Source organism: Gavia stellata, chromosome 3 (genome assembly GCF_030936135.1).
Source record: "Gavia stellata isolate bGavSte3 chromosome 3, bGavSte3.hap2, whole genome shotgun sequence".
Classification (NCBI taxonomy): Eukaryota; Metazoa; Chordata; class Aves; order Gaviiformes; family Gaviidae; genus Gavia; species Gavia stellata.
In genome coordinates this window covers 20,486,184-20,502,540 of record NC_082596.1, presented here as the reverse complement: position 1 = coordinate 20,502,540, position 16,357 = coordinate 20,486,184, and the positions used below count along the sequence as shown (strand labels likewise).

Genomic DNA, 16,357 nt, shown 5'->3' with positions numbered 1-16,357 from the left:
CGTACAGAAAGGCCATCGTTTATGCCTTGAATTTTGATAGTGAACAACTCTTCCACTTTCTAGCTTTTAAATAATGTCATATTTTTCATTAAAAGCAGCAACCAACACCATACAACATACACCATACAACATGTTAAACACCACCATACTAACATACTTTATCATAGTAATTATGCTAGCCTGTATACTGTAAATGATACATTGAAGTGAAAAACTGCATTCTTGCAGTTATCATCATCGCTTCCCTATATTAGCGTACAACCTCACTTTTGGTATTTGTCATGCATTTTGAACTGCTCTAGTAATAGATTTCAGCCAAGCTTTGGAAAACATGTATCCCCCCCTTCCCCAGAAAAGGAAAAACATAAAATTAAGGCAAGCTTATCAAGCAGACAAATGTTAAGTTCTTCATCACAGTGTAAATCTTCTTGCAGGTTTTAATAAAAAAGCATATAATCATAGACTTCAAGGTCTGACCAGACACACCCATCTAGCCCAGTATCCTAACCCCAAGTGACCTGTAATGGCAGCTAAGGGATGGATACAGGAGAGGAAAAGCATACATAGAGCAATGCTGTGCCAGCACATGCTCCCCATTTTTAGTTTCCACCATATCAGGCCTTGAGACAGATGCATATGACTTTCTGCCTGGCCTCCGACTGCTCAAGAAGGTCATGTACATGCCAGGCCCAAAAGAATATCTTTTAAATATCACAAGCAGCACTAGAAGCCTACTTCGAGCAACTGAATCAAGCACCTAACCTTAGGTGTCCATTTTCATGCTGAACTCTGCTCTTAGCATTTCGAGCATCTCTTCTGCAAATCTTTATGCTCCACTTGAGCATCGATTATCCTCAGTAACACTGCATCGTTAGCTAGTTCAGTACTCAGTCATTCACTCACACAGAAGTTCTGACCTCTGCTGACATTTTAGTTTAAGAAACTTCCTCAGACTTACCAGATAACAGAGCATAAGTAGCCCAGAAGTTTAAAAGTTTTGACTTTTCAATGGTTACAGTGTTAGGATATTCTTACTGCTGTAGTAATGTTGTGTACATAAAGAATGTTTTCTAAATAACTATCCTAAGTAGTAAGGGGCTGAGGAACAGAAGCTCCCCTCCAAGGCTTTACCACAAGTACCTGGGAAATTACTCCAGAAAGTGTTAACACGTCTCAGTTCTTTTACAAATTCTGTTACAAGCATTTAATGTTAACACCTGAAGAAAACAAGTATTTCAAAGTACAGCTTCCTCATAAGTTTTTAAGCCTTAACCCACAGACAAAGAGTTAACTGTCCTCCAAATGTAAAACATGTTTCAAGTTCAAAGAGAGGAGAATTGAATAGGTAAAATATTTGGATACTGTTGGACAATTAAAAGATATTCTTTGTAGTATGACTTTTTTTTTTGAGATAGTAAATTACTCTTTTGGCATTTGTACAGTCTTTGTAAAAGCAGATGTGGTATTTACTTCAATCAAGTATTTCCAATACAGGTTGCTTTTACCTAATGCTCAAATCATCAATCTTTCCCAAAGCCTGACCACACAATCCAGCTGAGACAGGTTCCAAGATTATCCCCATCCCTGGTAAGTATCTAGTCAGGAAAGCCAAATCACAATCCTCAATATCTGAACAGGTTTTTCTTTTAGTTGAAAATCCATGTAACAGCTTCCTGTACTTATAACTGGTTTGTGGTCAAAACTCCCATCTTACATTATGATACAGATTTAATTGATGTAATTTTGACTCCAGCTACTATGTTCCTCCATATGTGCATACACTCCTATGAACACCATACACAGAGCCATAGTGAGCTCTGAGAAACACTTGGAAAAATTTCCTTCCCCAAGCACTCCTCCTATTTCCACCTGTGGGTATTTTGCCATCAACACTGTCACTTACTCTTCATTCACTGACACAGATATTGCCCCTTTCTTTATGTACATCTACTACAAACAGACTGAGGGCATCCAGGAGATGAGTATGCACCTTTGCCCTTATCACACTCCTTGAATATGAACTAAACAGAAAGACAAGTATTCAACACCCAGTTTTTCTTTGAGTTCTTGGGTATAGGTAACTTCCAATTTCCCAATGTGAGTGTGTCCCATTCACATCTCTCATTATTCCAACATTGGTCTCACCAACTCCAGAGAGCCTCTCTGTACTACAGTTAAGTCTTCCCATCAATGCAGGCATTGCTGTCACATCATTGACTTTTTTCCCTTGGAGAATTTTGTTAGCATCTAATTTTTGACAGCTGTTTACAATGAAACCTATACTCTTTTCTGCCAATGCTTCTGCAGAATACCATCGCTCACCCTGGTAAGCCAGCCTGACAGTCTTCATTTCTATATACTCCCGTTCTGATGTGTGGTACTCTTTGAGACATGATAAAAACAACTTTCCCAAAGACAAGGGAAAAAGCACTGGTCTTTCATGCACCCTGTGATATTCAGTGAAATGCTAAGACATGAAGCTGCTCATCTTATACTGAATGCTAAAGAGAAATCTGAAGAAAAGATAAAAATTTTCATTGAAATGAACAAGCAAGTAGGTATCCAAGAGAAATGAAAAATGAAGTTATACAATTAAACAAGAAAGGGAAAGTAGGCACTTTAGTATTAGCCTAAGCCAGCTGTGAGATTACACCACTGACCTTTAAGCTATGTAACTCTTAAATATGTTTTAGAATAGCTTCTGAAGGAAAGGCAAGTAATCATAATTACCTGCTCAGGACGGAGACTTCCAAAGGGAGAATTTGCTGGGGTGTTTCAAGGGAAGTAAGGTTCCGCTCTGAGCCAACTAGGCAAAGCAATATTCTAATGAGCTGAGAAAGTAACTAAGAGCAGCAGTGGAGTTCGCAGAATCTGTTGATTATAATGCATTTACCAAATAATTTTTAATGAAGTGACATTGACTAACAAAATGCAAATCAATGCCAGGGAGAAACCAGATTCTAAACCTTAATTTTTCATTCCGCTTCTACTGCAGTGTTGCATGCTTTGGTTTGGGAAAGGGTTGAAAGCAGAAGGGGAAAGAAGAAATCAGGGAACATCACCCCAAATTTACTAAACTCTTGTTTACTAGAGTATTCTACATCAGCTACAAATCCATGCAAACTCCAATACAGGCATATATACTTAAAGGTTACTGTACATTTAGCTGCTTTAAAAAAAAAATCATTTACACATGATATTTGCCCATAATTCCAGACTGAATGCAATTGATTTTTACCGCACAGGAGACTTAATCTATGCCAAAAATTTTATTTCATTAAGAAAACGATATTATGGAGCATCTGAGATCATGTAACAGACAAAACAGAATGCCAGAGAAATTTTAACTGCCAGTACCCCACAGTGAATGCCTGATTATTTGCAGATGGGATATGGAAAAATTGTGAAATTATTGGAATTTTGGGTCTTGTGCGAAAGCATTACTTCAGACTGCATATGTCATGGCAAATGTCTATTATAATTTGAATACATTCTTAGATTTTGCTTTCAGTGCTTAGAACTGACTGCACTTACTTCTTTAGACTTATTAACTGAAAAGACTGCATTCTTCAAAGCACAAAACAAAACCCTTAGGTGATAGCACAAAACAGTGCCAGTAAGTCAACTGTCAATACTGACGTTATTTATCCAATAACTAAACTAAAAACTAATTTAAATCAATCTCCTTTGGAAAAGCCAACTGTTCAACAAGCACAACAATTGGTCTAAGATCAATCAGCGAACATGAGATCAATTAAAACCAGCTTAAGTTTTTGTAGGAGGACAATTCACACAACTCGAGTTAGATGTCTATTCATTTCAGTACTCCCACAATGCAATCCTTAAGCTCTGTTGTAAAGCAGAAATACCACTATCACCCTCCGCTGTCTAGCCAGCACTCTAAGTAGTTCCACATTTAATTAAAGACACAGTATACCCTTTGTTAGCACAGATAGTCTGGTCACTTTAAAGGACTGCTGTCGTTTTAGCCACACACAAAAAAATTAAATTCTGGAAACCATCTGTTGAGAAACCATCAAAACTAAATTGCTTTACAATTTTATTTGTACCAACTCTGAAGGCGACGCATGAAAGTGCAAACTATTTTCCTTTCACAGTTTTATTTTTGTTTGTACCGGCTTAACACTGGAGATGTTCACTCCCTACCCTTCCAAAGGGGAGTGCAATTCTTTCAGAAATACAAATTTCTCAGCAGCTAAGCCACCTGATTTTCAGCTAACTTTAGAAATGGGGAGGGGAGACGTGGCCAAGAAAATAACAGGAAAAGGGATAGCAAAATAATTCAGAATATGTGGATAATAAAAACATTTTATACGGAATGTGTACACACTCACACACACCCCCTCCAAAAAAAAAAAAGGGAGAAAGAAAAACCCCACAGGCAACCCTAACAACTGGGGAAGAGCTGCAGTAACTTTTTCGTCCACATGGGTGCTGTACTGGCACATTTCACCGCTCCGACTTCTGAACTCCGGTAATCCCGACACCAGCATTTTGGGAAATTAGATTAAACCCTAACGCACCGTTTCTCTCATTTTTTCCTCAAAGGGATCTGCAGGCTTTGAGCAAAAGTTGGCGGCACAGAAATCCCCTCGGCGCTGGGAAAGGCGCGGTTCTTGCGCTCCGCCGCCGCGGCTCTCCGCGGGCTGAGCCGCCCGAGCCCCGCGGCAGCGGCACGGCGGGGCTGCGGGTGCCCGGCGTCCGCGGGATGGAAGGGAGAAGCCGCCTTTCTGCCTCGGAAACACGGCCACTCTAAGGATGGTCCAGGGACGGCAGCCCCGAAGCCCGCCCCAGGGACAGGCGAGCCTTACCAGCAGGGGCTCACAGCGAGCCTCTGGCTGCCGTAAGCTGTCCGGCGAGCTACAGCCGCGGTCCCGCGGCGGCTGCGGGCAGCGCCCTTCCCGCGGCGCGCAGCTCCCAGCGAGACCCCCGGCTCTGCCGGCCGCGCGGGAGAGGAGGACGCGGCCGCGGCGGGCTCGCACCTACCGCTCGACGTCCCCGTCCACGGCAGCCCCACGCGGGTCGCGGAGCAGCCGCGCCGCTCCGGACGGTCCTTTCCCATCGGAGCTCACGTCCACGCCGCTCCTCCTGCTCCCGGCCCGGCCTCCCCAGCGGGAGAGCGGCGGGCAGCCCCGCAGAGGGGTCGCCACGCCGGCACGGCCCCGCGTCCCCAGGCTCGCCGCCGCCGCCCCTCGTGCCGGCCCGGAGCCCGCGGGCGGGGACCCGGGGCAGCCGGGGCGCGCCCCGCTGCGGGGACGGCTCACCTGCCGGGGAGCTCCCCTTCCTCGGCGGGGCGGGCACGGGCACGCAGTCCTCCGGCAGCCCCGCTCCAGCCCCGCAGGCACTCCTGCTCGTCGCCCCGGGCGGGCGTCCCGGGTGAGCAGGCGGCGCTACTCACCTCTCTTGCTGCGTCTCCAGCGGCCGGCTTGGCAGTGGCCGTAATCCATACAGTTCAGGATGATCAAGGCAAAGGAGAAGAGGCGAAACTGCATCCTGGGCCGCTGGGGTGGGCAGCCTCCTCCAGCGGCAGCGAGGGGCGGCGGAGGCCGGCGGCCGGCTGCGTGCGGGGCTGCGAGCGGCCCCGGGCGGGGAGGGAACCGGCGGAGCGCCGCGGGGCAGCGGCTGCCGCGGGGACCGGCAGGAGCTCACACGCCTCTTGCTCCCCTTCCCGGGCGCTGCAAACTCACGGCCGCTTCCAGCATCTCCCCTGCGCCGCAGGGAGAGAGAGGGGGAAAGCTTGGCGCCTGGCTTTCCCGGTCCTCCTCCTGCTCCGGCTTCTCCCCGCGAAACAAAAAGAAAAACCAAAAACCCAGGCTGGGGCAGGAGCGCGGCCCCCGAGCAGAGTCACCGAGAGCCCCAACTTTTTCCCGCAAGCAGCGGACGAGCGCTGCCGCTCGGCACCCCCGTGCGCCCCGGGGACGGGCTGTCAGCCGAGGGAAAGCGCTATTTATCCCGGCGCAGGGGCGCACCCCGCCCACAGGCGCTCAGGTCGCGGGCACGGCGGGGCGAAGCCGCCCCCCCCTACCTTCCGCGGCGCGGCCCCGCGGCCATCCCGCCCCGCCGCCGCGTCCGGAGAGCGGCTCCGCGCCGCGGGGCAGCCGCCCGCGGGCAGGCGCGGGCCGACGGGGCTCGGGCGCGGGCTCGGCGGGGCGGGCGGCGGGAGCTCCCGGCCACATGCAGGCGGTGTCCGCGCCGGGCCCCCTCCCCGCTCCGCTCCGCTCCGCCGGCACCCCCGGCCGGCCGCCTCCGCCCGCTCCTTTTATGCGGCGGGGCGGGGGCTGTCAGCCGGGGGGCAGCGGCGGCGACGCGGGCAGCGGGGCCGTGCGGGCTCCGCGGGGATGCGCGGCGGCGCGGGGCCGCGGTACGTAGGTGGTGCTGCGGTCCGAGCCATCCCGCCGCCCGGCCCTAGCGCCGCCCGGCGCCGCGCCCCCGCCCCCGCCTCCGCCGGGCCCTAACGCCCGCCCCGGGAGCCGCGGAGGCTTTTGCCTGCGGGCTCTTCCTCGGCAGGCTGCTCCCTCTCCCCGCAAAGCCTCCTCGTCGTTTCCCTGCACTGCTTACAGCCTTGGGAAACCTTGTCCTGCTCACTTCTCTCTTTTTTCTTCTTTTTTTCCTTTTTGTCCCCCTTTCTTCCCGCAGTGTTTGACAATTAACTCTCTTTCTCTCTTTCATCCCTGGTTTTAAGACCTTGATCCGTTTATTTTCCCCTCCTTTTCCTCCGGCTTCCTAAAATTCTGGTCTCGCGCTTTCCAAAGCCTCTTCTTTGAAGCACCACTTTCATTGTCGTGGGAAGATGGCTCTTGAAGTCCCAAAGTATAACTTCAGCAAGTAATTTTTAGCTGTTTCTAGCCACATCTCCGCTTGGCAAAGGTATTGTAGAGCTGGTAAAACGGGAACCCCGATGGTACAGATGAGAGGGGATGAAACAAGGGAGCGCCCCAGAGGTTCCAAGTGAATTTAGCTCTGATGCAGAAGGGTCTGTATTCTATATTCCTCGTAGCATCAACTACACTGACCCCACAGAGCTATCTGATTTCTCTGCTCCTCACTCATAGCCTGTTCTTCAGCACTGCGGGTACCGACAGACCACGGCTCCTTGGTTGCGGTGCTGGACCTGCTCTGCCTGACCTAATGATCCCCATTGGACCTGGGGCGCTACGGAGCAGGTGCAAAAGCTGGGGGGCACCGTGGGTCTGGCACCGCTGGCACAAAGCCAGGTCCCATAAACTCAGCTGGATCCAGGCTGACTCTGTGCTGGGTGTTTCTGCTCCTTTCCGCACTCCCGACACTTCTGTTTGTGGGAATGTGGTGCTGAAATACCTGAGCTGCCTCGGGATGGAGCCAGCTAGGTTCTCACGAAAGCCAATGTACTCTTCCCAGAGCAGAGCTGGCCCTGGAGAGAGCGTAACTGCATTCACGTGGCGCTATGCCTGAGCTAATATATCGTGTTAGACCCAAGCTGGCTTTTCATCCATGGCCCAGACAATCTGACCACAGATAAATGAAGTCTGACTGTGTGGTGTTTACCATCCCATCCTGAAACCTCAGAACTTTTGACTGTATTTATCAGTCTAATATTCCTCTGAAGCAGAGAAGCATCAGCATCCTCAGTTTGCAAATGTTAGACTGAGTTACAAAGAGGCTAAATAACTTGCCTGAAATCAAAAAGGAGGTATGCGACAGAGTCAAAACTTGATCCTGAGTTTCCCAAGTTTTCAGACAGTGCTGTAACCCCTGGGCTGCCCTTCTTTACAGTCATCTACTGTACAGCAGTAGTACTATACTAGATTAACCACTAGTATGAAATGTAAAGATATTTTAAAGTTACAATGTATACAATATATATTACAATATATAAGAATATCTTCTGATGTCAAATCTTTACTGTCTGTCTTAACTGTCATCATGGGGTTACAGTGTATGAGATCCCACTGTGCTACACAGAGCACCTCATACCTTTCAGTGTTGTCAAAATCTAAGAGTTACAGAGACGGGATCCATCAACTAATTAACACAGACCTAAGTATCAGGTCAGTCAAGGTCATTCTAGCTCAGTGTCAGTGGTCTCCAAGTGAAATTAGGCTGGATGCTATGGGAAAGAGTGCAAAAAATAAGGCATGTATATATGTGGTTTGTGGTCTTTATTTTCCCCAATCTACTTACACAGTGAAACTTTCCAAAGGAGATAGATATATATACACACACATATAAAAACTTGTTGCAACAGGCGCCATATTTTGTTTTAGTGGAGGATGTTTACAGGCAACTGGAGTTCTCCAAGATGCGTAGTCCCCATATCCACGCTAACTTCATGTGACAGATTGTGTGCCACAGACAGCTGAGACTTTTTGTGCTAGCAGTATCTTTAGAGTACACGGTTACTATTTTCTGATGCAGAAATAAAAAGTGTACCACCACCCCACAGATCCTCCCGAGCTGCAATGCAAGGGAGAGATCAGACTACAAAAGGAAGGGGAAATCAAGCAGAAGTGTTAACTACACCTTTGTGAGGACTCCAGGAACTGATGTCCTTTACTGTTTTCAGGTCTACAAACCCATAGTCATGGGGCTTTGAGTTTACAACAGTTACCTGGACATGAGTCTCGGAGTCCTCTGTGTAAACAGTGATATCAGGATGTCCTCACTAATACAACTCCATTTCTGGATGTGTCTGAAATATGTAAAAGTATAAATGGACTTTCAGAAAGGTGCCCTGCTGACACTGAAGACGACTGAGGTCTCTCAAAGTGTAGTACTGGATTGCAGGGGAAACTGGTCTCACACATTTCCCCATTTCTTAAGGAAGGATAGGCTGTGACCCTTCTCTACCCTGTGCTCCTTTGAAGGTCTCCCAGACCTGGAACATAAATATAGGAAAGTATCTCCAAGTGAAATTCCTAGCCTTTAAGAGCAGGAGTAAGCCTCAGCACTGAGTTTTTCCTGTATGCAGTGGGGGAGGCAGTAGCCCAGGTGGGAGCCAGCTCTGCGGAGGAAGCCTGCAGTCGATGGTTCAGGAGCTGTCTGGGATTTCAACATCCAGTTTGAGCCAGGCAGGTTAGACCACCCACAGGCAGCCCACATCATGCCTGGCAGCACTAGCCATGGGCTAGTATCCTATCGTGCCATGTAAACATAGGATATAGCTACTTCCTCAGGACTGCTTGATGTGATTTACGTCAAGAGACAGCTGACGGGGAACTTCTGCAGACAGAGAGACACTGTTGGTCTGTAACAGGCAGGTGGCTGAGCTGGAGCAACATTTTCAAGACTTTGATAGGAAACACAGCTATGATGACTGTAAAGGAATATAGTTAATTATTTTTTTAAAATTATTTATCAAGAGCTCTTTCTAAGCTTGATGGGCTGTTAAGGAGACAGTATGAAAGCACTTATACGAAAGATCCAGAATTTGAGTGACGGAGACCTGCATCCTGGATCAAATGGCAATTGGAGGTAAACTCTCAGTATTGCATGAGGTATGATAGGCAAGAAGTGCTTTCAAAGAGAAGACAAGCAGCTTATGCTTCCTATTATGAGGATGAATCTGTGGAAGTATGCAAGAAAAAGAGCATTACAATCAAAGTTAATGGCCAAGAACACAATGCTAGATAGACAGCAGACTAAACTGGATTTAAATTCACAGCATACAATGTTGCAAAAAGCAAGATATTTGGCAATAAGAATCTGGATTATAGTTTTGACACTATGATGGATGGAAAATTCATGTTTTAAAATAGGCAACATGGAAAGAATCTTCTTTCTAGACATAGACTAGATATAGTTTGGTTGTCAAACCTGCAGGTAAGTCTCAGGTGATGACTAGTCACTATTACAGAAATAATACCTGAATTTGTGTTTTCAGAGAAGACTACCCAGACATGGAAGGTCGAAGGAGGAAAGAAGAGATACATTAAAGAGACTAGTCAGCCCCTACCAGGCAGCTGGAAGGTGGGTGAGGATCACCAGAGTATCCCCTTTGGGTGAGCTTCTGAAGGAATGGTAACAGGAAACAAAGGCTGAGGAGAACAAGAAGAACCACGGTGCTCATGGAGGACAAGAATAAAAGCACACAGCTAGTTGTTTATGACGGTCGATAAATCAAGAAGAATGAAGGTAACTTGGAGATATGATCAAGAAAGAGTAATTAAATATTTTGGGAAGAATGATGTCAGTGGCTCAGAAGCTGACTCAGGGTCTGCAGAGCCTAGAACATGTTTACAGTCAGAGGGAAAAGAGTCAGGGGGCTTGAGAGGTTAAAGAGCAGAGGACGAAAGATACTGGGATGGGTTCTCTAGGATGTGGACCTTTGTGTCTGTAGTCCCACTGAAACCAACAGAGAGGAATTCACTATAGGCACCATCATGCAGCACTGGGGCACTAATGAACACTGCATGCATTCTAGGGGGGACTTTGTCAAAGTGAAAAACTGGGAAAATTATCTGCGCAATAGCGTGTTTGATGAACATGGTCATAGAAAGAATGCATTAATCAAGGCCCAAGAAGATGATGTGACAATGATTGAAATACCAGATGATGAGAGTCTGGGCAACAGCTTTAGCTGTGGGAATAGCTAGGAAGGGGTGTATTTTAGAGAAGTTATTCAAAAGTTATTCTATGATTCTATGAAAAGTCTGAGCAGCCAAATTAATGCACTTGAATGTTGCTGAGATGATTCATTATACACTGTACTGAAATCCTATTATTTTATAGAACTAGAGTTCTGTTCATTGAAAATTCAGTTTTACATGTTGCGCTCCACAGAGGTTTCACTGACTGTAAAAGATTTTACCTTCTACACTTTGGCTGTAGTAAAGCCAAAGCGCTGCTGCTTTTGTAATATAAAGCAATTGAACCTTTCCATTCTTTACTGGGCTTCATAGGATGTGATCTGTAAGTATCCTAACTTCATCACACAGCAGAGAGATCTTAAAATGAACAATAACAAAATTTATTTTAAAAGAAATTTCTCCGTATTCCTATAGTTGGGTGACTCATCTCCTCTACATTGAAGTCATGATCCTTCCTAAGACCAGAGTCTCAGCAATAATATGTAAGTCTACATAGCTTTACACTGAAGTAGAGGAGGTAATGAGCTTTACATCTAAACTTCAAAAATAAATAAATTTATACACAACCCAGCTTCCATCTCTTTATTTCCAAGTCAATCTTTACCTCCTTTAAATTCCTAAAATACACTTAATTTATTAATTCTTCAAAATGTGATCTAAAATAATAAATAACAATACTGGAATATTATGCCCAGTTTTGGGCCTCCCAAAACCAGAGAGAGACCACTGGAGGGCCACCAATGTGTTTAGGGGCTGGAGCACTAGCCCTGTGAGGAGAGGCTGAGGGAGCTGGGCTTGTTTGTCCTGAAGAGGTGGTTTTGGGGAAACCTAACGGCTCCTTCCCATGCCTACGAGGAGATTACCAAGCAGGTGGAGCCAGGATCCTTACAGAGGTCATGTACTGAAACAGGAGAGGTTCGCACTGGGTAGAAAGAAAATAATTTTCCCTGTAAGGATGAATAAGCACTGGAAGAGGTTTGCCCAGAGAAGCCATGAACTCACCTTCCTTGGACAAGGCCTTGAGCAACCGGGTATGAACTCTGCTGATCTTGCTTTTTAGCAGGAGGTTGCACTAGGGACCCCCCCAGGTCCCTGCCAACCTGGATGATTTGGAAAACTTATAAAAACCACGAGCTCCCAAAAGAGGGTGAGAAGACTGCCCCATGCACCTTTTAGACACCCACGTAGCTTCCCTTCAAGCCCTACCTGGCCACCTGGTATCTCTGCAACATCCACAGTGCACAAAAAAACCAAACTCACATAAAATTGTCTCTGGTTTGAAGCAATAAAATGATCGAAGCAATCATTCTATTTTTAATTTTAAGGTACAATGTTCTTTAAAAAATATTTTCTATGTAAAACAGTGAAGCAAAACCACCCGGAATTCTTCTGTTAGGCTACAGAGATTTCAATATTCTCTGTGGCAAAACTAGACTAATTTTAAAAAATGTGTTGTCTCAGCAGAAATACCCGATGCCTTATGGAGGAAGACCGTAGATATTAAGAGACTGTGATTAGAAGCAAATCCAGCTAAATTCTCTTACATATTGAGTAGGGGATCAAAGACTGTCTTCCTTCTGACTCTCCTCCCCCTCTGAAATGCCACCAAACTCCTCAGTTTTTGACCTGCTTGTGCAGGCTTTGCTCATGCAACACTTCCAGCAGTAACCATGAGCATTTTGCCTGAAGAAGAATAAATTTATTAAAGCTGTATGTTTTCATTAAGGGCTCAGGGAAGCAAACGGAAAGAAGGGGTAACATCTCTAAAATAACTTTTGTAGCTCTCTTGAGTTTAATTTCCAGTTCTTTCTGAAAAAAAAAGAAAAAAAGAAACACAGAAAAAGTAATAGGAAAAATATGCTCTAAATGATGTGTATCCTCCTCTCCAATTTGGACTGGCACAAGACAATCAGTTCCTGCCTGCCAGCTGTGGACACCATATTTCTCTTGGAGTGTGCAAGAGCCAGTGTGCTTGTGTGTGGATATCTCATTCGGAAGGTGAGAGTTCAAATTCCAGCTTGGCAGCTGCAGATAATCCACTTCTTTTGGAGAATGGTGATTTCAGTTTGCCAGCATATAGATCAGAAAATTTACTAAAAAATTAATGTATACCAAGCCAGTTCAGGCCTTCTGTTTTGCAATGCTTTTCACCACACTCTTAACTATAGAGTAGAGGTTTGCAACATGTAGATGTGAGTTTAAATTTGCTCTAATAGGGCTTCAGAAAAATGGCTTCACAAGGACATGTGGAATGCAAAGATGAAATGTGAACTGGTTTTTACGTAGTTTTTTACATACTTTTACACAGATTTTACATCTTCTGCCCTAAGCTTTACGCAATCACTGCTTTATCTCTCATACGCATACAAACCCACCCACACAAGATCATAGAGTAACTGAGTCCGTGAGGGACCTTGGAAGATCGTCTAACCTCTTGCTCAAAGCAGAGCTAACTTCACAGTTAGGTCAGGTTGCTGAGGGCCTCGTCCAGCTGAGTTTTGAAAATGTTCAAGATGGAAGATTCCACAGCCTCTCTGGGTGACCTCCTCCGGTGCTTGTCCACCCTCACAGTGAAAATTTTTTCCATATATCCAGAGAGAACTTTCCTCGTTGCAAGCTGTGACCATTGCCCCTTGGCTTTTCTCTGGGCACTCCATCCTCTTATAAGCTCCCTTTTATTTCTGAATATATATTTTTATACGTTTGTTTGCATATATATATTTATATGTCGAATTATATTTTTATATTACCTGTATATTCTGGTTTAAATGTATGTTTAGTTTTTATTTCTACTTTGTACTTCCTCTGTTCCTTTATCACCTATACATCAGATAAAGAAAATATTTAAGATACTTTTTTAAAAATTACATCCTTGAGAACAGTGTCTCTTCAAGACACCTACCTTATTTTCCCACTGTTTCTGTTGATTACAGAAGGAAGGAGGAGCAAAGGTGATTGGATACCTGTAAACACAGAACTGTTACCACCACGAGCACTGATAATTAAAAGTGGCTCTCAAAATGAACCCTTATTAAGAGGAACGTGATATGTTGGAAACTTTTTAATTGAAATGTCAGAATTTGCAGATTATTTTCTTGTAACAGAAGCATTGTTCAGCATAGACATATTTTGTATTCAACATCTTGTTTGAATAACCTTCTAATTTAGTAACTGGCTTTGGAGATGTCTTCCAAGTACAATTTAGAGACCTTTACTACTTAATGTTAATAAAGACTAAGCGTTAAAGGTTGTGATGTTAAGCATATGCTTTCTCCACCATATCTGTTTAGCAATAAAGTGATTGCAATATTTGTTGGAATATACAAGAAGTATCTCTGCCAAATGATAATAAGGAAGGGAGTTTAAAAAGAATTTTGGACAGTTAAGAATCCCTAGATAAAATCCTAGCAATTTGTGTAGTTAATGTACAGTGAGTTTCAGAAGTAAAATTGCCTCCATTAACATAAAAGCATGTGTTCAAGACACTTTTATAATCTGCAGAATATTATACTTCTCCACTGTCACATCATTGATTACCCCTTGTCTTATATATCCAACAAACAAAGCTTAGGAAAACAAATTAAAAGAGAACTCATGAGCATTCTCTCCGAAACACTGTCACCTCCTTTAGCCCAGCTCAGAAGAAAGCCTGGATCAGTAGATAATCCCACACCAAAGGAGCAACAGATAGTGACACTAATAGGAGACGGGTGTATGATCTCACTGTGCTCGTGATGCCATCCCTTGACATGTTGTTGTGACAAATATCTAAGCACAGAAGTGAAGGTTTTCAGTGAAAGGGCAAGAAAAGAGCTTACATTCAGTTTTGTCAGAGGAATTGCACAGATGTGCCCGAGGACATCATTTTCAGAACTTGAGGGCCACAAAATACGGCTTTTAATTTTAAAAAGTGCATAAACCACACTAGAATCCTGTTTTGTTTGGACTCTATACCCTGCTAATCACGATGGGAGCTGAATGCCAGCTTTTGCTTCATTGCAAGTTTTGGAAAGGTGTATCATACCTTTCTTCTGGAACAAAAAATTGGCTCATTTCTGTCCTTATAGTAAGATAGACCTAAACCATAAGGGAAAAAAAGCGCAAATTTAAGGCCATCATTTTTCAGGGTAAAATCAAGTTAGAAACTATGGCAGAGAGACTGTGATGTCTGCCATTTCAACAATACCCCAGGGGCTGCGAAGGGGACTGCTGGAGCCAAAAGCATGAACCACAGTACGTAAGTAGCTGTAGACTTTAACCATGCCTATCTTCTCTTGATCAGCAGAAAGCCCATAAACCATGCTCCTTGGGGACTGAAAGGCTTAAATAAGTACTAAAGGACTCAGTCCTGCACTGGCAGAATAATACATGTGATAATCTAGAATATGTTGTTTGCCTTTAATTTCTACTTTCTTTTGGACTTCCTTTTTTTTCACCACTGAGCCCTGTAAAGAGAATAAGTGAGGCCATGCCAAATGCAGATATTTCACTTTGCTTTCCCTGAACTCAACACTGAAGTTTTTATCATCAGTTTAATGGATATTTTCAGATCAGTTGGACCTCAGTGATGATTTTCATTATTTAATGTCAGCTTCTCTCCTTAAGGAAAATACGAAGTTTGAGTTTTTAGCCAGCGTGACAATTAACAAAGGGAATATTACAAATCACATGGCCCAGTCTAAAACCAGCTACTGATCATCTGCAATGCCCTCATGACACTCCCAAACCTTCCTTCCCCTCAGCCCTGGTTTGGCCCACAGCTGGCAGCTGAATATTTTCTGACTGATAGCTGGCTTGGTGAATACAACTAATAATAACACTGGGCCAAAGTCCACTCCCCGCTGTTTAGTACTTCTGGGGAACAGCATCTTGCACAGTAAGCAATTGTTGCAGTATCAAAATCCGTGTTTTATCTGCCCAGCGTGAGGGACGCAGAGGGATGTGGTTGGGAAAGTTTCAGGCAAGGGATTTTTAAAAGCAAATTTGTCTTGAGCTACTGCTGTCCCCTTAGCAAAGTGTCACTTTCAAAACTTAAGATTTTTTTTTCAAATATTAGGAAAAGATAAGACCCCTTATGTCTTATACCATATATGTATGTATGGGGTAGAAAGTAGGGGCTAAACCTCTGAGGAACTTGAAGGATCAAGCAAGTGGAACATACTTGAATGTCTGCAAGTAAACTTCACCTGAATCCAACCACCTAAATCCAAAACAGAAATAACATTAATAAAAACCCCTCTCTTGGCTTGCTCCTCACCCCACAGCCTTTGAGTTCAGTGGCACCATTTAGCTTGATTTCAAAAGCCCTGGAAGAACAGAGCTTTGCTTCTACCTCAAACCAGCAAATGTGGAAGGCAGAGACCCTCTCTGACAGAAGCATTCGCAAACCTTAAACGCACAAGATTTGTATGAATATTTTCAGTCTATCCCCCTAGCCCTGTCAGCGTGGTTTATCAGACACATTCTGAGAAAATCTCTGGGAATGATCTCCTCCCAAAACATGGCTGTGGTGACTTATTGTTAAAGACACAGCCAGCAACAGTACACTCATACTACACAACAACCGACTATTTTCCCTCATTTGCCTGATGATACCAAAACCTACATCCCTGAATGTATCCTAAGTAACTTGAAGGGGAAAGCAGGGTGGGAAGGAGGCGATCTATACCATCCCTATGGCAGCTGAGCCCCTATGCAGGAAGGAAATCAGGATTTGTTAAGAGTAGAGAGAAGCAGGAGAAAGGAACCCACAGCCTAGGAAAGAGTCACGC

The 16,357-nt window shown here is 44.8% G+C and overlaps 1 protein-coding gene across 1 annotated transcript in view; it reads right to left on the bottom strand.

Annotated features, from left to right (window-relative positions):
* The window catches only part of RSPO2 (R-spondin 2), a 73,146-nt gene extending 67,633 nt beyond the window's left edge, over positions 1-5,513 (bottom strand). Inside the window, exon 1 of the mRNA XM_059815606.1 lies at positions 5,420-5,513. Within this exon, the coding sequence (XP_059671589.1) occupies positions 5,420-5,513 (94 nt within the window). The remainder of the gene's footprint in view (positions 1-5,419) is intronic.
* Positions 5,514-16,357: the final 10,844 nt, after the last annotated feature.